General features: G+C 37.7%; 6 protein-coding genes and 1 long non-coding RNA gene across 7 annotated transcripts; 4 read left to right on the top strand and 3 right to left on the bottom strand.

Annotated features, from left to right (window-relative positions):
- Positions 1-1,149: 1,149 nt before the first annotated feature.
- On the bottom strand, positions 1,150-4,141 carry LOC117214748. Its single transcript, XM_033461054.1, has 4 exons — positions 3,983-4,141; positions 3,117-3,270; positions 1,742-2,244; positions 1,150-1,425 (listed from the first exon to the last, which is right to left on the bottom strand). Exons 2-4 carry the CDS (start codon positions 3,249-3,251, stop codon positions 1,209-1,211), a joined length of 855 nt encoding a protein of 284 aa, XP_033316945.1. The 5' UTR covers positions 3,252-3,270; positions 3,983-4,141; the 3' UTR covers positions 1,150-1,208.
- Positions 2,190-2,828, top strand: LOC117214749. Its single transcript, XR_004488932.1, has 2 exons — positions 2,190-2,266; positions 2,723-2,828. It is a non-coding gene; the product is annotated as an uncharacterized LOC117214749 (long non-coding RNA).
- Positions 4,142-5,133: 992 nt separating the features above from the next.
- On the bottom strand, positions 5,134-7,106 carry LOC117214787. Its single transcript, XM_033461107.1, has one exon. The coding sequence runs from the start codon at positions 7,043-7,045 to the stop codon at positions 6,125-6,127; it is 921 nt and encodes a 306-aa protein (XP_033316998.1). The 5' UTR covers positions 7,046-7,106; the 3' UTR covers positions 5,134-6,124.
- Positions 7,107-9,132: 2,026 nt separating this feature from the next.
- Positions 9,133-11,096, top strand: LOC117214730 (filaggrin-like). Its single transcript, XM_033461009.1, has 2 exons — positions 9,133-10,143; positions 10,525-11,096. The coding sequence occupies exons 1-2, from the start codon at positions 9,354-9,356 to the stop codon at positions 11,004-11,006; spliced, it is 1,272 nt and encodes a 423-aa protein (XP_033316900.1). The 5' UTR covers positions 9,133-9,353; the 3' UTR covers positions 11,007-11,096.
- A 702-nt stretch (positions 11,097-11,798) lies between these two features.
- LOC117214731 (histidine-rich glycoprotein-like) lies at positions 11,799-12,716 on the bottom strand. The gene has a single exon (XM_033461010.1). It carries the CDS (start codon positions 12,630-12,632, stop codon positions 11,889-11,891), a length of 744 nt encoding a protein of 247 aa, XP_033316901.1. The 5' UTR covers positions 12,633-12,716; the 3' UTR covers positions 11,799-11,888.
- A 1,735-nt stretch (positions 12,717-14,451) lies between these two features.
- LOC117214698 (histidine-rich glycoprotein-like) lies at positions 14,452-15,669 on the top strand. Its single transcript, XM_033460938.1, has one exon. It carries the CDS (start codon positions 14,695-14,697, stop codon positions 15,538-15,540), a length of 846 nt encoding a protein of 281 aa, XP_033316829.1. The 5' UTR covers positions 14,452-14,694; the 3' UTR covers positions 15,541-15,669.
- A 2,156-nt stretch (positions 15,670-17,825) lies between these two features.
- On the top strand, positions 17,826-19,199 carry LOC117214831 (histidine-rich glycoprotein-like). Its single transcript, XM_033461200.1, has 3 exons — positions 17,826-17,868; positions 17,935-17,968; positions 18,425-19,199. The coding sequence occupies exons 1-3, from the start codon at positions 17,826-17,828 to the stop codon at positions 19,197-19,199; spliced, it is 852 nt and encodes a 283-aa protein (XP_033317091.1).
- The last annotated feature ends 1,638 nt before the right edge of the window (positions 19,200-20,837 follow it).

Raw genomic sequence — 20,837 nt, 5'->3', positions numbered from 1 at the left:
TTTTACAACCGTGTCGTGAAATATGCTAACAAGAGTTTCCCACCATCACGGAATTAAGCAGGACAATGAGCCCAATTAAGGCCAATTGTGATCTATGCAAATATAAATACCATATAATTTATTCTTAACAGAAATGAAAGGATAAAATTCTAACGATTTGACGTATAAAATTTCTGTGATTTCTAAATTAAGAAATTATAATGTCGAAAATATTAGCAATTAAATTAAACGGGTTAACAGATTAAATCGTATTCATAGATCGATCGTGATACTTCGTAGATTTCACTTTGCGCAACTCATTTATGATTCTACATAATCGATTTCCATCGATTGAATGCCTATCTCATAAAACGACCACGATCGCATGGTTAAATCATAGCGGCGGCTAGTGTTTGCAGACGCCGCATCCGAATTCCGGCAATAACTGAGCCGGTAATGGACGATCGGGCGTCTGTCTGAAATTGTTTTACAAATGAGTCAACTGAGCCGGCAATAGATCAATTCGGTCGGCAATTTGCCGGCCACTTTCAAACCTGTCGACAGTAAAAATACACGGAACGCGATTTATGTGTCGCGGATCGGTTTCATTCCGCGGGCGGAACCTCGTTACAACAACGAATCGCCACGTTCGACGACTATTATTTCTCTCCTGCGGTCGTGACAGACGCGTTCAATTGACGTGCCGCAATGTCGAGCTTTCATTCCGCGAATCGAACTTAGCAACCGAATTCGCCTCGACTGGAAACTGTCTACGATTCTGTACGGTATTTGTAATTCCATCGTTCACAAAAGTTGCGCTTCGAAATCCGGCTTCGTATCGAGACGGGGCTTACAAGTCAAATATCGAGAATTTCATTTAAATGTTACCACCGCTTTATTCTCTTCGATTGGCAAACTTTCGCACGACCTATAGCACCGGAGCCGTCGAACTCTGCGTATTCGTGGAGACTAAAGCGAGAATGAATATCTTTCCTCTAATTATATTTATAAATTCCGAAGACGAGAAGTCAAGTATCCCAAACAATCAGTCTTTTATACTTTCTGCAAACTTAAGAGATTTGTCAAGAAAGAAACGTTATTGAACCTAAAATAATCCATAGAACGTAGCAGGATTAGAAATAAAAAGGCCGAGGATTATCGATTATCATCTTCGATGAATATTAACAATTTTAATAATTGACAAACGCAAGAATGTAAGAACATTTATTTTACTTTTCTGGAAACGGAGCAGATGTTGTTGTTTTACAATCCTTGTAAGGAAGGCAGTAGGTTTTACAATATCGTAAACGATCAACGAAGACGCGACACGTAGTATGTGGTTCCTTAACATGGTTGAAGATGACTTTACCGTTTTTCACATATTGATCGAATGGTATATCCCAGATCATTGACCATCCAAAACCTTGGGCTATCTTTGCACAATAGCTGTGTCGAAAAGAATTTCATTAGATCGTTGATGGACTTATACATTTAAGAAAAGAATGCAACTTCTTATCCTAAGTACATAAAAAAACGAGAGTTATTTTCTGTCTAAGATAGTTGCTGATGTAGTGCTCGAGTTATTTTATTTTAATACAGTTGGAATGAAACTTTCGTATCTTTTATTGCTTTCCTATTTTCAACGAATATCGCAAAATGCTTTCTTTTTTTGGCTGACAAGCTAAATTTTAACCGATCGATTTCCAGATAGTTTTCAACACTTTTACATTCTTACGTCGTTACGAAAGCTTTTGTGCATTACCTGCTATTGCAATCTAGTCTGAACAATCGGTAGCCACAGTCGCGTGCCAAGTGCCAGCTTTCCTGGATCAATCTTCTGGCGATTCCTAAACCTTGATACTCACAACTTACTGCTAAACTGCATTGTTCAAAGATAAGTCTTACGGGAAAACGTTCCCAAACTTTAGGTGCTTCGAGTACGAAAGCGAAAAATTCGATAAGATCGCGAAGAGGTCCGTCCTCGCAGCATCTTGCCAATTTGCATAACATTTTCTGTTCGTTATGGTCCGTTATACAATTTAGGGCAGCACCAATTATACAATTCTCTCGATTCTCAGCGATGATCGAGTATCCGGCCTTTACTTGTTCTAGCATCATACGTCTCCAAATAGGTGGGGCCTCTGTACCTCCGAGACCAATGTTGATGACTACCGGTTCGTGTTTGTAGTATGCTTCGCACATGAAATCTGCAACGTTCTCGTAATCGGGAGGTAGAGCTAAACGAGTTGTGAAAAATGGTTTATCCTGAAAATCCATTGATCAATTTGTAAGTACACAGGAATTTTTAAAGATATAAGTAGGGTCTTTTGTAAATGTTCGAATTTTTTGTTGGATTTTTGGCATAAAATGGTTGTCTGTTTGAAGAGTTTCATTAAATAGTACAATATTTATTGAGTAATATGTTAAATTACACATGTTATGATTTATTGATTTAGACTGTTATCGGGGATGTTGTTTTAGTAAATTCATAATTCATGCGTAATACCTTGAATAAAATATTACAGTTGAATTTTGATTATTTGAACGAATCGTCACTCATGCGAATGCAGCAATAATTATTTCATATTATGAAGAAACATGTTATTATTTATATGGTCACTACTGTAGATAAGATAAGGAGGAGATAGACAAATCGACAAAATTAACGAATTGTGTATTGTAAATAAAATATATACTGTAAAGTGTGAAATTACGACATATAGAATTTGTAATTAATTTCTAGGTTAGAATAGTAAGCATACGCATATAAAAATTAGCCCTAATTTCTACGATATGTAACATCATGATGTAAGTTGAAACATAATATAGAGAATATTATATCAAGAGAACGGACATATTCCAGTAAAATTAAATGTGCGGAAACGTATATTGGATTTGTGGACGACATTAATTTCATATTAGAAGCTTTAAAATTGCACGTGTGTATAAGAAGATCGAAGCGATGAATATTTTCTTCAACGAAATACAGGTAAGTCATACATACACAAGTAATTTGTACAATGCTTTTTAATTATTAAAGTAAATGTAAGTGTGAACGATGTAATTGTACTTCTGTATAGGTTATATACGTAACCATTGCAGATTAAATCTACAACTATAGTAAAAAGTGCACTTACGTTGCATTTTACTTTCAAATTTTTTGCCGTACAATGAAAAGTTGCTCTCCTGCTTCCAATTCGACAGTATTTCGAAACATGTCTGAGGCATTTGCGGATGGAACTACTATACATTTTCAAGAGCGACGCAGCCATTTCATTTCGTTCAGTGCTCCTTTCCGATAAAATAACATTTTCCTTCGATCGCTATGTTACATTTTTTAAATTACTTCTAGCTTACTTGCAATCGATTGAAACGCGCATATACGCGGAGGATTTACCTCCTCTTACGTATAATATTGTATCTCGATTCGCTTAATCGTTCGATGTTTCAAACGTCAGCCAAAAAATCTATGTACGTATGTACGTATATTTCGGTTAACGAGAGTACGAGACAAACTCACGCCAAAGATAAATTAATGTCATAATAAAATATTATCCCATAAATTAATTCGATAACCGTGAAATCAACGAGTTGTTTGATCGTCGTCGAAATAAACAGTAAACACGGATTATCCAGGTGGCGCTCAAAAACACTCGACATCATCATCTCCGAATATGATTTTTTAAGACCGTATTAATCTTGCTCCTCCGACGTGTATGGTGTTTACCATTAGTGATCAAGCGGATTAATTTTTTCGCTTTTCTAATTCGATACGATGTCGAGGCTATCGTGTCGCTGAATTATTATTATATGTATAAGAAATTATTAATCGTGTTATGTTTCGTTGCGGAATTTGCTCGTATATACGCAACTTCACACACTTGTGAATGACAGTGTACGAGCTTGGCGATACATGTGACGCGCGAATTACATAAATGTACGAGAAACCGAAGACCCGCGAGCTGCGTTAGATTTTGAAAGAGCAGGTAAAACGATAACTCACACACGGCTCTATTCATTCATGACCGTTGTACGAAATGATATGGCAGCCTGCAGACCAGCTGATTTATGTATTACTCGCACCGCGTTTCACCGCCTCTGATATACGGTTATCTATACGCACGCGCGCTCACACGTACGCATACGTTACGTACATAGACTTATATGGACATACACACGCATACATATACGTTCGTATAGTGGCGTGTGCACACGCCACTTTTGTCTTGATGTGTTGCGTGTATATGTGTGCGTATACAAGATTGAGAGAATTCGTAACTCTACACTAGCACATCAAGATTTCTGCCGGTCTACAAACGCGTATGCACTTAGGTATCGTAGAGACAAGTGTATAGCTACGATATACATTCAGCGCGGATCATACGCTCGCGCCTGAACGTATGTAAGATAGAGGAACGCAAAGGGGTAGCGAAATAGAGGTACAGAAATGGTTAAATGGGTCACCGGATACGGGCTTGTTTCACGTAAGTTACCTACATGTTTCTGATTTTATTAAAGGTGCAAATGGTTGCTTTAGGAATATTCTGCTTTCGTTACAAGGGGCAAATGTTTGGATTTGAATGAAATCCTTCCTGACTTCGACCGGTCTCTTTCTTCAGATAGAGAAGTTTGTGTTAGTCATTCAACAGAATAATATTGAACGTATAAAGTAAGAGAAATTTTGTGTAGATATTTCTTCTAGAGTAACTAGGCAGTTTTTTTTCATAAACTTCGTGTTTATTGGAAGGTAAAAAAATCGTTATTTACATGATCTTTTGTTTCCATTTCACGTAGAAAATTCTTTTGAAACACTGAAAGCTCTTTTCTCGCTCGAAACGAAAGCAACTTTAAGATATAAAAAGTTGGAGCATAAAAATACATATTATGTAATATCCATCAATAGACATGAAAATATGGTGGTTGTTATTATATGGCGATCTAAACCAAACGCGCTATAAATCTTCAAAAATAACACTTCCAAGAGAAAACAAACCTGCCTACTCAGTTTAGAAGCATTCACAGGTATACGAGGACTGTAGACTATCATATGTTCGAATAAAGATAATGAGACAATGCTATATGTATATATATTTATTTATATATATATATGTACATATATCTATATATAAAAATAGACGTGCTTGCATCAATTATTCTCTTTTATTCTCACTTCATCCGATACACCGAAAGATTACAATTTATTACATTATTAATATCCATTAATCAGGGGCTTGCTGACACGTGAAACGAGAGGATCCCGTGCATCATATAAATAAAAGCAGCGAAGAAAAAAGGAAACTGAACAATACGTTCCTGATGAAGTAGCGGCAAATGCGAGAGTGTATTTTGGATCTCCTGATTCGCCTGTCGAATCAATGACACTCGAAATGAGAAATTCTGGATCGCTAGGAAGGTTGCTATTCTAGTTAAGGTGAAGAGAAGTGGACGAAAATATATGTTCCACAAATGTAAACGAATTTTCCTTCCATCTTAAAGCGAGTGTTTTTAAACGTGGAGTGTCTTTCTTGTAAAAAATTTCCTTCAAGAATAAAGCGTTTTTAATTAAATATGAAACATAAAATCCAGAATGAAGAAGATGAAATTAAATACGTTCACCAACCGTGCATTGATAATTGTATAAATATATCAAATTAAAAGAAACATCTCACGACGTGAAATATTCAATAATATAATATAAAAGATATTCGTATATAACATATAGGTCCACCCTTAACATACAAAACAGGTAGCAATTTGTAAAAGTTGAAGAAACTTCACAGTAATATCGATCTACAAATTGCGTTGTAATTACCCAAATATATCGCAATACCTAAACAATTAATTAGCACATATAATACAATCTCTCTCAGTTATCGACTTATCGCATTATAAATATCAATATGTTTGCGGGGTAAACTAACGTGTAATAAATTAAAGGCAGGCATATTCATAAAGCAGTAACGAATCACAACACATTTTCAATTTATTTTAACAAATAAAATCTACGCTCTTTCCGTGCACGCAAATAGTTTCAGCCTCCGTGAAAAGCGCACGCGAGTGAACGCGCTTTCATTTGACCGAAGCCAAACCTCCCACCAACGTTTCTGTTTGCCTGCTTTGCGAATCTCTGGTAGTTTTTAAAGAATCAACCGTAACTACGCCGAGCCTTGTGACCTTTGGTTTCTCCACCAGCTTGGGAGTTCCCCGATATTTTCCGCTTACGAAGTTCTGATTCGTCGAAGCTGAAATCGTGAGCGTCACCCTTCTTGAATTTGCCTTCGATAGCAACGTATTTCTCTTTATATCTTCCGTGTTCCTTCGAATGACCGCCATGATCATCATTATCATAAAAATCATGATTCTTCTTATACTCGTCTTTGTGATAAACGTTACGATAACCAGCTGCCTTGTGATCCACCTGACTGCTGTCCTTCTTTTTATGTTTGCCTCCTTTTTTACTTCCAATCTGTTCTGCCCTTTGACCTGAATTGTCTTCCCTATTCTCATGAATTTTCTTCTTTCCACCAGCTTCAATATATCGTGTCTTCTCTTTTTTCTTCAAACTCTCACCTTTATATGCTTTCTCAAACGAAGAGGCCTTCTGATATCCTTTTTCACCAGTTACACTTGCAGATTCTTGGTTTTTAGACACTTGTTGATTACCGGCCTGTTCAATCTTCTTCAAAGATTCAATTTTGGGAACGGTTTGAGAAATTTGAGAGTCTGCGTGTTTCAGTTCCATATGATCAACTCCGGGAGGCTTGACACCTGTGTAGTGAGCCGGCAGTATCTCTGCGTCTGGCTCCAAAGGCATTCGAAACATTCGGAAATTCTTATCCACGCGTGGTTCTTTTATGGGAATCAACATCTTCTGAAAGCTCGTTCTATAGGATGGTTCGTCATCGCTTTCTTTGAAAGCTTGTTTCTTCTCAATACTTTTTGATTCATATCTCTCCCAAACATCATGATGCAATTTATCAGCTTGCGTGATACTAATTATGATCGTCGAGTACACATGTATGCAGAACGCTGCATTAATAGTATGCCACTCTCTGAAGATTCTCATTTTCTTGGTGAAATGACCAAAATTTATTTTGGCTTCAAAGCTTATTCGATTTCAATTTTGAATTTTGAATTTTGAATTTTGAATTTTGAATTTTGAATTTTGAATTTAAAATTTTGAATTTTGAATTTAAAATTTTGAATTTTTAATTTAAAATTTTGAATTCTGAATTTAAAATTTTGAATTTTGAATTTAAAATTTTGAATTTTGAATTTAAATTATATACATGTTAGCCTAATTTTAACATTCTAGTTGTTCTTCCAATATTTGAGATTTCAATTTAAATTATATACATGTTGGATAGATAACAGTATTCTCGTTGTTCTGGATCGTTTTGCTGGATACTGTTCGGGACACGCCAGCTCACGGAAACACTTTCGGTTCTACTGTAATCGCGACGAAATCAGCCGAGCTCTTTTATATGTCATGCGGTCCGCTCGAGCGATCGGCGCGATCGCCTCTCGCTCAGGATGGCTACAGAAGCTATGCATCGAAAAGAATAGGCTCTGTGGAAGTTTTGGCGATTTTATGAAATTTTTGCGTGACCTCGGGCTTCTTTTGTTACGTGCAAGGTCCTGTGCTTAATCTAGCGTTCGATACACCTTTAGAACTGGAGAGAAACTATGCCAGCCTTGGGTAGATAATAGGCGTGGTGGGATTAGAGAAACGATAGGTGTTTCGGCACTTTCCTTTGCGTCCTTTACATAAGAATTGCGGTTTCTTCTGTGAGAAAGTGTAGTGTCTTTGAGAACTTACCGAGTTTAATCTTGCAAACGGTCGAGTTTACACAACAGTAGATTTTAGGTTAGTGGGATGAAATGATTATTTGAAGAACTTTGTTAACTAGTAGAATGTTTAGTAATTAATAAGTAAGATTGTACACACGGTCGTTTATGGATTTAGACATTAAATTAAATTAAATTTAAATTAAAGTAAATTAAATTTAAGTTACTTGTACTGCTTTAAATATAAAAATAATACTGTACTTAAAAATGACAAAATGATAGAACTAGAAAATAGTTTATACTGGAATAGAAGGATAAATAGTAAAGTATTAACTTTCATAGCAAATATCTAATACCACTACCAACACTTCGTGTGAATTTGTAACACTGCGAGAATTTCATTGCATAACACCGATGTTTCTTATAATTCAACTTTTACGAGGTGTAAGCTTCCATTAGACTCATCGTGTTTTGCACATTGCTAAACTCGATTCTGCTACGCTGTTAAAAATTGTTTTTTAAAATTCCTCGTCCGATCCTACGGAACCAATCAAGCAGCAACATCGAGCTGCAAATAATTGCCGCTCGAATCGCCTCTGGCTTCCTTTTCACGCTGTCGAACGTGTTCGCGGGTTATAGAACGTCACGCGAATGATCCTGCCAGTATCATAAACTCGTCCATTTCAAATTACATCCAAATTTCAGAATTTCGCATTTACCATTCGGTTTCATGCTTGCACATGTTGCTTTTTTAAAGACAACAAATTGCGTAAATTTCTCATTGTCCATTTGGATATTATGCAACGATAATATATAATATTTTACTTAAATTAAACTTAGTATAATTTCAATATAGCTTCGCAGATTCTTAAAAGTATCGCGTTACCCATCGCTATATTAACAGTTTAAAATTTATCTACTACCCCCTTTGATTTTTACAATCTTACTTCCAGCCCAGACTAACCATGAAATTATAATTGTCTTATATTCTATTCGTAAATTTCTGTACATTTCTACACGTTCCTAAATATCTGTATAAATCACTTATACCTTTCGTACAATTTCGTAAATAGTATTTCATGCAAATAGTAACTTGAGAATAAAAAAGTCAAGGAGGAGCTAAGTATCTTGCAACATTAAAACCCGATAGAATCCTCGATGACGATGACCAAAGGTATCCCAAAGGGGACAAGCGATCGGTCAATGGCCATGCCAGTGTCGTATCGATGCATTACGCAAATCACCCATGCTTCCCTAGAACGCACGGCGGACAGGCCGGGTAGCCGTCAATAACACGGTGTACTTGAATTATCGAGCTCGACCGTGGAATACTCTCGGTTCCACTCTACGATCCCTTATTCACCCAGCGAATCACGTGTATATATAAGGCGAAGTCGCCGATTCATAGACATACCAGTGTGTATTCCGGTTCACTGGCAATAACACTAACCATAGATCAATCAGGCGAACGTTTAATTTCTTAAAGCAACTCGCTCGTCGTACGTTACTCAACTAATATTGGTATTAGATTCTCTCGTTTAAATTTGCCGATTGTACCAATTCCTGTACATCTGCGTTACCATAAAATGTTATCCAGAGCACTAGTGTGCGTGTTCCTTCTAACTTGCCAGAGCGACGCTGCTCCAACGGCGAACGAGCGTATGACGTTGACGAAGATGATGGCGGAGGATCTCGACGGGACGGCCAGTGGCTACGTGTACAATCAGCAACAGGGTATTCCGGTTTACTACGTTCAGTACAGCAATCACGGAAGTGGACGGTACTACCATGCACCGGACGTCGTGCAGTACGTTGCTACACCTGTTGCACACAGTGTTCCTGAAACGACGCTTTTGCACCCCTATGTAAGCGCCGAGGATGTTGTGCGCTCCAACCACCAAGGAACTGTCAATTACGGTAACGAGCAATCGCTGGATCACTCAGTAGCCTCTACCAAGCCTCTGCTACGCGTCCCGTATTACGTTGATGGAAAGGTCGTCGAGAACGAGGGGAATGACAAAGAAGAAACACAGGAGAAGAGCGGCGCCGAGGATCATAGTAACGAGGAAAGTATGGAGGATGATAGCGACGAGGAAGGAGGAGAGGAAGAGACTGATCATTGGGATGATATCGATGGAGAGATTCACGATGGATATCACGGTGGATCGGTGAAAACGTTCGACCATGGTGATGGTTACGATCATGAGGCAATCGGTGGATCTAAGGGTGATGAAGGTTTTTTGGAGGAAGGAAAGGGAGAGAAACACGCGAATGAAGAGTATTCGAAGAAAGTGATGAAGGGAGAAAAGGGATATAAGAAGGAGAAAGAGTTTAGTAAAGCGGAATCTGGCAGCGACGATAGTGGACACGAGGAAGGTTTGTTGTCTTTTGAAGGTTGTTGTATATGATGATCATGCGAAATTATGTTCGTAGATGTTATGGTTCGATATTACTGCTAAATCCTTTCCTCTAATATCTGGACTTTCGTAATATATCCATTATTTTAATACGATTTTGGAGCAAAAATTTTTAGTTGTTTACCATAATAGCTTACTTCCTTTAGATTTTTTTAACAATGAGTATGCGATCTTTAAACATTATTCGACTGCTGGATCGTTAATGGGTTAAGAAGAAAAAATGAAATTTTAGTAGCAAGTGCAAATGCTTCTATTTGCAAATTGTAGTATACTTGATTTATAACCAATACCCTCGTAGTAAATTGAATCTGCATTCGCATAATCGCTGTTAAATGTTCAGGATACCATAAGAACGAAGGTAAACACAAAAAGGGACACGTGGTCGAAGATGAAAAACATGGTTCCCGCAAGGAGGCAGAGAAAGGCAAAGAAGGAAGTAGTTACGGGCATTCGTCCTACCATAAGAAGGGGCAGAAAACTAATGGTTTCCACAATGTCTATCACAAGGACGAATACAAGAAGGAAACGGACTTTTACGACGATGATTATAAGAAGGGTGATTTCGAGGAGTACGAGGAATTCGACAAAGGTTACAAGACCGGCGAGGGTGATTTTAAGAAAGGCGAACATCATTCTTCTGGACGTGATTATCAAGATCATGGAGAGAAAGGAAGTTACGATAAGGGACACTATGACAACCAGAATCAAGGTCAACAGGTCGAAGAAGGCGAAAAGTCGCATTATTCAAACCACGAGGATTATAATGTCGAAGAGGATTCAAAATCGGATAGAATACACGAGTTCCATAAAGGAGATGATTGATCGATATCGTATCATTTACTGTATCGGTGATATTATAAGCCGTGTTGTTGTTTTGTTTATATCGTAAACTACGTTCCATAATAATAAAAAAAAAATAGAGCATAACTACTGTGATTCTTCCTAATGTTAATTTTTATGTCAAAATTTTTTTGTCTAGATATGTCTAAAAATGTCTAAAATATGTGGCACTTAACTACAAAAATAGATCAGGAATAATTTGAAATGCGGAATTTAAATCGTGTTACTGTTACTTAACTGTTACTTAATCGAGTGATGTAATTGAAAAATATAAATTTAGAAAGTGTTATTGACCTAATTTTTTAAGGGCTGCTAGTGTAGCGTAACGTGTCTAATGCAAAAACTTAAAGTATTGGGAAACTTACTACAAATCGATAGATTCGAATCTGTCAAATAGAACAGAAGTATTGCTAAACAAAAGTTTTGACATAACCACTGAATCCTAGACTGTTTCACTCTGCTATCCAAATAAACGAAGATTTTTATAAATAAACTGATCGTATCTCAGTAGAGTTTGTGATAGAACAAAATTAATAATTATTTAAGGATTCTTTTAAATAGTTATCATAATTTAAAAAAGTAATTGATGTTAACTGAAGTAAATTACAATTGTAATAAACATCATAAAGGATCCAAGTATTTTAATGTTTTCCCTATAATATAAATTGACCGTATTTTTCATAGAAACAAAATAGCATGATCGCGATAGATAACTCTACTTAAGCAACAAACAATTTTACAAGCAAGAAAATAGTTCATTTCAAACCAAATAACTTTCTTTTAGAAATTGTATTTATTTCGATCAGATACAAAGATCAACATAACACGATGTTCAACAAACATAACAATCAATAGGAATCATGCTTAATGTCCTTTCTTGAATCCCCACGACTTGTGATCATCGTGTCCTCCTTTCTTGCCATGATGAGAGTGATGACTATGATGCTCATCGTGCCCACCTTCGCTCTTATGTCCTTTATCATCGTGATGATGGTGTCCCTTTTCATAATGTCCTTTCTTTCCATAATGATCCTCGTGATCTCCATGATCATGATGTCCCTTCTTAAAGTGTCCACCCTTCTTGTGACCATGTTCGTGGTAATGACCACCATGATCTTCATGGTGTCCAGAATCATGGTGTTCATCAAAGAATTCTTTGTCCTTCTTAAATTCGTCTAATTTATGAACTTCGTGGTGTCCCTTCGTCTTGTGTCCTTTTCCGTAGTGACCTTCTTCGTGGAATTTGTGTCCTTTCTCCCCCTTTTCTCCTTTATGGTGTTCAGAATAATAACCATCGTCATGATGATGACTCTTCTTGTGGCCTTCACCCTCGTCGTAATGACCACTGTGATGATCTTTGTCATGATGTCCCTTTTCCCCTTTCTCCTGATGGTGAGACGACTTGTAGCCTTTCTCACCCTTATCACCGTGATTGCTGTGATGATCAGAATGATGCTCTCCACCACCACCCTCTTCGTGATGATGATGATGATGGGAGGCTGCCACAGCTAGATCATCGTCTTCCTTGTAGATCTCTCGCGCAACGATCGAGCTCAACTGACAGACGATACAAGCAAACAATAGACAAATCGCTAGACGAGACTTCATAGCGGTGCCGATCGGTCGGAATTCGATCGATACAATCGATACGTTCGACTCCGACGCTGCGCTCGGTATGATTAATCCGGCAACCACGCTCGGATTATATATCGAACGGGGAATAATCGATATTAAGGAAGCAGCGGTTCCGTCGCTGGCTCTTTACCGTGTTGCGAAAGTAACGTCTCCTTAACCCGTTCAGTTGGCAATTCATCGATTTCGATCGGATCGGCGCCGTCAAACGAGACCGTTATGCAACTAGATTGCTAGTCCAAACTGTTGGTAAGATATAGACACATGTAAACAATACTTTTCTCTCGTCTACGTTTTTTCCAAGTTATTATGCAGACAATGTGTTCTTTCGTAATGGTGGGCTGATTTTCGGTACTTTCTATTTTTTAATAAATTTGGGGTTTTCACCATGATCTAGAATTTTAGCTATATCAAAGAACTCTGTATCATGCATTTGTTTTTGTATTAGTGATTTTTCATTTTTACAATTACTCTTAGGGTGGCTAAAAAAAAGTTTTATTTCGGATTTAGTTGCGTATATGTAGATATGATATAAATGTGATATAAATGTAATATAAGTATAAAATTTTAGATTTATCAATGCGAATATGTACGAGTACAAATGTTGTTCAGCAATCGCAAAACGATCGTGTTATCCTTTTACGGAATTCCTCGACACAGTTGATCTCTTCGTCCTGCGCAGAATGTAATTGTTACGTCGAAAGTGAAATATTTCCATTTCTTATGTTCATATTCAGCTCGCAAAAATTAATTGGTGCCGATAGAAATCTGTGACAAGAATGAAAGAAATTTAGGTAGTAAACTTTCATTTCGAATAATGAGTATAATTAATTGAATAATTTCGTTGAAACAAACTTCAAACTAGATTTATTCGTTCATTCCTTTCAAAAAGCAATTTATTCGGTCCCTTTGTGAAAATTTTGATTTCGATTCGATTTTACGATCCATGTTCGATTGATTCGTACATCTTTTTATTCGTCAGTCGAAATAACTTTTGCCCAATACTGAATCGGGAACGAAAGCGAGAAACTATCGTTGCAGAAAGAAGTTCGGTGAACGGTGAAATATTTTCATATTACTCGGCTGTTTTGTAATAAACGTTCGACCGTTATTCAGCCGTCTACAAATTGATTGGCTTCTTATCGAGTGTCACGTTAGCGATGCTTGATTTGTCCCTGTACTTTCCGTGTCTCGAGTAAATAACGTTAATTTATTTCACAGCTAATTACTCCGTAGATGAAGAAAAACGCTGACTGTTCCTAGCCGTTTGGAAAAAGCGTATTAATGCAATCAATATTTGCCACTTAACGTCTCTATCCTACTCGGAAAAGTAATCTCTGTCAAGAATATATGAACAACAATACGAGACTTGGAAAGCTATACGACAATGTTATAAACAATGCTATAAACAAAATGATGACGAATGAATTTCAATAATTTGTTGTTTATAGCTAATTGTTTATAGCGTATTTTTTTACTTGCGACGTATAGTAGAGTCATTCATAATTTGAAATTTGCAGGAAAGTACAAATAAATTTCTTTCTTTGCTTAATTTTATTTCAATTTGATTTAAGTATATAGTTTTTTTTTTCCGAAAAAAAGTTATTTAAATCTGATGTATATTGTGCGTATCTATCTTAAGAAATTTTCAAAAAAATTCCAAGTATCGGTAGGCTTACATTACGATATTTATCTAGATAATCTGACTATATATTTCAGTTCTATAGCAACTTTAGATTTTATTACGAAAAATAGATTAAATAAAACAAAGAAGAACTGGAATAACCAGCGGACGAATAAACAAATAAACAAATATGGGATTGAAATCAAATAACGAACGAATGAACAAATAAAATTTTATTCCCAATAAAAGTTTATTCGAACAACACTCAGCGGTGATGTGTAGTACCAGAGAGCAACGATTCCACCGAACGAAAGCGGTTACGTATGAAACGCGACTATGACGGTAGGTATATAAGCTTTGCTTTAAAGCGATGTGATCAGTCGATAGCACTCGTTGGTCTACAAAGCAACCAACATGGCGAAGAGTTTATGGCCGTATCTCGGCTTAGCCGTGATCTGTACGTTTATCTCCTTATCCATGGCGAGGGAGCTGAGGAATAAAAGAGACCTCGAAATGTCAGCAAGCCACCATGGTCACCATCATGAGGAAGGCGGTGGTCACGACCATCATGGTCACCATCATGATGAACATGGTGAAAAGGGTGAAAAAGGGTACAAACATGAGCATCATCATGACAAAGGTGATCATGGTCATTATGGTAAGGATCACGATGAAGGTCATCACGAAGAACATGGTGGGCACAAAAAGGGACACCATGATGAGCACGAAGAGCACGGGCACCATCATGAGCATGGTGATGAGCACAAGGGTTCAAAATATGGACACAAAAAGGGTCATAAGAAAGGTGAGAAGACCCATGGTTATCATCACAAAGCCCATAAGGATGAATATCACAAAGAGCACAAATTCTATGATGACTACCACAAGGGAGGTCATCATGAGAAACATGGTGATCATTATGGACACCATGAGAGTAAAGATGGGCATCACAAGAAGGGTGGTCATCATCATTCTGGACATCATGAGGACCATCATGGAAAGAAGGGTCACTTTGATAAGGGGCATTACGACGATGATCATAAAGGTTACCATGGAAAACATGGACACGATGATCATTACTCGCATCACGAGGATTATGGGAAGAAGGAGGAGCACCATGGAGGAAAGAAACATGGATATTCGAGTGGCGGTGGCGGCGGTGGTGGCGGCGGCCATGGAGGTGGCGGTGGCGGTGGCGGCCATGGTGGCGGCGGTCACGGTGGCGGTGGAGGTGGCGGTGGACATGGTGGACACCATTAAAAGAAGCAGCAAATGCAATGAAATTTTCTTATATTTGTTGTCTCAATTGTTTTTTACTACATCGTTGATTAATTTTAGACATTGAAATGTGAATCGTCATGTTTTGTTTTAATAATAAAAACCGTCCCTTAACGATTAAATTTTCTCCTTTTATTCTTTGGAATATATTCCTTCATACCTTTTGTATTATTTTATGTCTTTAAGGTTTTGAATTTGTTTTCTATCTGAACAGATTATAAAAAAAGCGATTAATTAAAAGGAATTCAATAATAAGAGTAAGTAAAAGTAGCAGGACAGTGTATACAACTGAATTTCGGGAAATAATGATTTTGCATTAGTCTATATCTAATGTAGAAAATTGATAAAAATTTTCGTTATATCGATTATCGTAAATTTTGTCACGAATTATTGATTTGTTCTCATAACTCAATCTCATTGAAACATGAACCTCGTATCTTTACAATCTCTCTCTACATATATACCAGGAAATGTAGAGATCAGCTGAGGAATCAATAGGTTTCCACGAGAACAGTTACAATGACTACGGATTCCACGTAATGCAATCACACTTCGACTGCAACAACTATGTTATAGGAAACAATGTAAAGCAATCTAGGTTCCAGAATTAATAGCAGACGGGATTGATCTAGATCCTTTTACAAATAGCGACAACATTAAATACCAATATCACGAATCAAAAATGTATATATAGCGATTTCTTTAACAACCCGATTCCCTGACCTACTAAATCGAATTTCAAATTTTTTGATATTGTTATGATTAAAGAGATACATATACATCAGGAAAAATGCACTTTCTCTGTCTATTTCTACCCTTCTCTGCTTTCTTAATTTCTTCAAGGCGTACAGTATTTCAAAATAGCTGTTTGGCCAGAAAAGTCATGATTTCGAGCATTTCCAGTTACTTATTCTCTTAGTTTCTCCTCAAGTTTTTAAATTCTTAAAGATTTTGAATTATACTAATATTATACTAATATTAGCTACTATATATATACAAATTATTTAAATGTGATATGATAATATTTACACGGTAGTTAGTAATCTCTGCCATCTTGAAGAATGCTATTCATCGGTCGGTGTCTTTTCTCCTCGTAAAAGGTTACAGTGAATTATTTTATAGCCATGGACAAAGATGCATTTTTAAGGATCTAGAAACTCGAAGAATTAAGTAACAGAAAATGATCAAAATGATCTTTTTCTCAAAAGTCAAGCAATCGTTTTAAAACACTGCATGACGCCAGCTTAAACAATCTCTTAAACAATATAATATTATACAGGGTGGTTGGTAACTGGTGGTACAAGCGGAAAGGGGGTGATTCTATGCGAAAAAGAAGTCGAAAATATAGAATAAAAATTTTTCGTTTGAGGCTTTGTTTTCGAGAAAATCGACTTTGAATCTTCGCTCGGTATGCGTGCGCTTTATCACGTCTCGTTATAACGGATCTCACTGTAGATCGTTGTCTCGATTGACGTTATTTTTTTAATTTTTTAAATTTTTAAATTTTTAAATTTTTAAATTTTTAAATTTTTAAAATTTTAAATTTTTAAATTTTTAAATTTTTAAATTTTTAAATTTTTATTCTATATTTTCGACTTCTTTTTTCGCGTAGAATCACCCCCTTTCCGCTTGTACCACCAGTTAACAACCACCCTGTATATTTCTGATATATCATATAGGTATTAAACAATGTGCTCACATCTGCTAAACGTTTCGTACACTTTTTTGGAAACATGCACGAATTCTGTAAAACATAATGTAGCGTATCTGTACTAAACAGTAAATTAGGAACAGTCAGTGACTAAGTCATTATTTAATGCAACATATCGATATTTCGCAACCGAAATTATATAATTTCTCTCGTTACGGTCAGGTAGATAAACCGGATTACAAAACATTCGAATTCACACAGTAGTCCGTTAACTTCTGTAACACGTAGCAAATGTGTTTTCCAACATAGCACAGATCGGACATCAGGCAATGCTCTTTCTCTTCACGGAGGTCACGTTGGTTAAATTTTGCATGTTTTTCCTAACAGTGATTATACGGTACATCGAGGTGAAAGACATATAAAAGTTAGATTTTCGCACATCCGCATCATATTGGCTGTAACAGCCAACTACGTTGCCGTAATATCGCCAGTTTCGTTCACTTGGCGCGTAACATTTCCGAACGAATATTCGCAAACGAATCCTTCGCACTGGCTATTTCGCTGCACTACATTTACGCTGTGAACTCGCTGCAAAATTCTGTGACAGGTAAAGAAAATGACGATGGAAGACACTTTAAATACAGAATCTCTTGTGAAGGGTAATAGTCTTTTATTCGTCCATTTTGAACTAATTCGCTTGCTTATATACTATTTCTGGTTTTTAGGGGAGTATGGATTTTTGATATGTCAATTTCTCAGGTACGTTAGAGTGAATGTATATGGTGATGGAAATAGAAATATAAAATATCATAATACAAACCACAGAAATAAAATAGAAAATACGCAAAGTTTCCAGTGTACACGAAGCTACTTTTTCATTATCTTCATCACTTTCACCGCTATTCTCGAACGATAAATACTCAGTACGATTAATTCACGTTGAATCGATAGAAAAATGTCATTACGTTATGAAGCTGTACGTCGCGCGATCCACCGATCGTTCCGACCTACATACGATACAATTTCCAAATTTGCTTTCCCCTTGCCTAAAAAAGAAAGGCAAAGCGAATCTTTTTCCGAGCTGTACTTCCAGAACCACTCGCCTAAGAAAAATACGACGAAACACGAAGCACTAACCGCGAATCAATATATACTCTTGCAATCAACCGTATCGCCCAACTTTAGATACACATTTGCGCCCTCTTCAAAAAATAGGAACTCGGCCAACAGGAGATTAAAGAAAACCGATATGTTTGCCGTACGTGGAGGTCCATGTCTGTTGATACTTCTGGCTATTTTGGCGCCCGTGAGTTTCGCGACGAGCATTAATTACGAGGATCTGCAACCAGCGGCTACCTTTCATTTCCATCGACACGAGGAACGTGGTGGTAACGATCGTTACGCTATTCACCGAGGCAAAGCTAGTGATCACGCCGATACGGGCTACAAACGTTATCACGAAGCGGACAAAGTTACCAGAGGTCACGATAACCTGGACAAAGGTTACGGGTATTACGACGATGATGGCAAAAGGAAGACATATCATCATCATGACGACGATCGTTACGATAAACATCACGTAGGTAGGGAAAGTGAAAAGGGTGAAAAGTTGGTCGACAATGGCCATTATGACAATGGACATAGCACTCATGGTCGTCACGAGGTAAAGGAATTGGACGAATATCAGAATCACAACGAGCTTTACGATGAAGAGCATGATTCTGATTTCGACGAGGAAGATGGCGGTTATCGTTATGGACACGAGGAAGAGAAAGGTGGAGATTATAAGGATGATCGTCACGATTATGACGAACACGAGGCGGATCATTATGGTAAAAGAGATTATTACGAGCAGGGACACGATTGCAGAGATCATAAGGGATACAGTGACGACCAAGATCACCAAGATTATTACTACAACGATTATCTTGACGGTAAAAAAGATTCAAGTGATCGCGGCTGGAAGTGGATACATAAGATAGAGTACTAATTCTCTTATATTTTATTAATCCTTTTGATAAAATAGATCTTATTCTAATTAAATATATGTCATTGTGGATTCTTTATTTGTAGCATATTTATATTGTATTATATGTTAAATAAATACAGCGGTGTGCCAATACTTTTTGCAGCCACAGTATGCGATGGAAACGGATGTAAAAGAGAACTTCATCGAAACGTTAAATTATTTAATAAAGTCAATTTTATATTCTAACCTACTTAGGAGCACAGAAAGAAAATTGTAGCAGGAATCTCGAAAAACACGCGCACGGTAACTGGGTTGGTACTACTTAAAATTGCAACGCGTCCCAATAAATTTTTACGTTCTGCATGACGAGAGGAGTCGAGGACATAAGTGCGGCCACGATGGCCAGGACTCCTTTTGAAACGTGCAACGTTATACACGCAACCGGCTCGTACAAACATCCATATACATATTTCCCTCTTTTTTCTCATTTTCTTCGCAGCATTTTCGTTTTATCACGCCATGTGCATTACCTACCTACACAAACGTAAACATACAAATACAGGTACAAATATATTTCATATACAGAGAAGGAAAAAAACGCGGACCAGTGGCGACGGGCACGAGTATAGTCGCCAGGCTTCTAGCGCATTCACCGTGCCACGGGTTTGATTAACGATTCCACCCTCTGCAAATGAAATTGCCGCGGCCATTCGTGGGTCTATCTAGACTGGATTCCGGTGCACCAGACACGGATTAACGGAGCTTTATACGCTTCTTTTAGGGCAGCGTGGATGTTACAGCAGGCCGCACGATCACGCCGCTTGCCCATTCTCGGCCGGAGATTGCATACAAGCGAGTGGATCTACTTGAAATTCTCTGGCGTGTGACAATTCCACCACTGTGTGGCCCCTCTTTCCCTTCCTTTCCACCCCGTCGCTTCGCCAGAAACACCCGAGGCCATTGTTTTATCCCGTGACGCATGTACGTGTGGCTGGCTTAATTAATCTAATTGGAGTGGTCGTGCGACTCGCAAAAGAAAAGGAGGAAACGGTCGTGCCCATGCTCGTAGATCTCGAACGACCGTGCTGTACACTCGCGGAGACGCGCGCGTTAAAAGGGCGAGAAGCGAATCCATTTCGCTCTGGTACTTTTTGATCGATCGCACAATAATCCTGTCGTTCAACCAAATTAATGAGCACTGTCGAGCATCGTCGTCGATTCACTCGTCCTCGTAGTCGTCTCATCGCGGAGAGCCTGTTGTCGCTGTGATACGAACAACGAGAAAAATTAACCGCGGCTCGCCGCGCCAACGAGCCACTCGTACGGAGCAATTTCGCGGCCGCGGGACAGAATTTTTCATCGCAACCATCTCGTTCCCGGAATTTATACGCGGTAGATGCCCGCGATTTATCGGTTTCTCTCGTAGTTAAATATTCGCGACAGAGACATTGGAATATTCTTTTTTGTTTTTTTTTTACTCTGTTTCTCTTTTCGCCTTTTGTTGATTTCTTTTATTGGAACGGCTCGTTTTTTGGTCGAAACCGTTGTTATGTTAATTAGCGACGCTGAGATGTAAAATAAATTCGTGGTAATTTGACGGGCGAGGAACGGAGGACGATAAAATTCTGGAGACTCGATACGTAAGTAAAAAATTCAAAA

Source organism: Bombus bifarius, unplaced genomic scaffold (assembly GCF_011952205.1).
Source record: "Bombus bifarius isolate JDL3187 unplaced genomic scaffold, Bbif_JDL3187 scf7180000009243, whole genome shotgun sequence".
Classification (NCBI taxonomy): domain Eukaryota; kingdom Metazoa; phylum Arthropoda; class Insecta; order Hymenoptera; family Apidae; genus Bombus; species Bombus bifarius.
This window is presented reverse-complemented; position numbering and strand designations above follow the sequence as displayed.

What these genes read in the sequence shown, in the direction of transcription:
- LOC117214748 (XM_033461054.1), bottom strand. Translation starts at nt 3,251, where the DNA reads ATGGCTGCGTCGCTCTTGAAAATGTATAGTAGTTCCATCCGCAAATGC. An exon ending in ATTTGAAAGTAAAATGCAAC is followed by an intron (nt 2,245 to 3,116) that starts GTAAGTGCACTT and finishes ATGGATTTTCAG; the next exon opens with GATAAACCATTTTTCACAAC. An exon ending in AGACTAGATTGCAATAGCAG is followed by an intron (nt 1,426 to 1,741) that starts GTAATGCACAAA and finishes TTTTCGACACAG; the next exon opens with CTATTGTGCAAAGATAGCCC.
- LOC117214787 (XM_033461107.1), bottom strand. Translation starts at nt 7,045, where the DNA reads ATGAGAATCTTCAGAGAGTGGCATACTATTAATGCAGCGTTCTGCATA.
- LOC117214730 (XM_033461009.1), top strand. Translation starts at nt 9,354, where the DNA reads ATGTTATCCAGAGCACTAGTGTGCGTGTTCCTTCTAACTTGCCAGAGC. An exon ending in CGATAGTGGACACGAGGAAG is followed by an intron (nt 10,144 to 10,524) that starts GTTTGTTGTCTT and finishes TTAAATGTTCAG; the next exon opens with GATACCATAAGAACGAAGGT.
- LOC117214731 (XM_033461010.1), bottom strand. Translation starts at nt 12,632, where the DNA reads ATGAAGTCTCGTCTAGCGATTTGTCTATTGTTTGCTTGTATCGTCTGT.
- LOC117214698 (XM_033460938.1), top strand. Translation starts at nt 14,695, where the DNA reads ATGGCGAAGAGTTTATGGCCGTATCTCGGCTTAGCCGTGATCTGTACG.
- LOC117214831 (XM_033461200.1), top strand. Translation starts at nt 17,826, where the DNA reads ATGACGATGGAAGACACTTTAAATACAGAATCTCTTGTGAAGG. An exon ending in TACAGAATCTCTTGTGAAGG is followed by an intron (nt 17,869 to 17,934) that starts GTAATAGTCTTT and finishes TCTGGTTTTTAG; the next exon opens with GGGAGTATGGATTTTTGATA. An exon ending in TTGATATGTCAATTTCTCAG is followed by an intron (nt 17,969 to 18,424) that starts GTACGTTAGAGT and finishes TTCAAAAAATAG; the next exon opens with GAACTCGGCCAACAGGAGAT.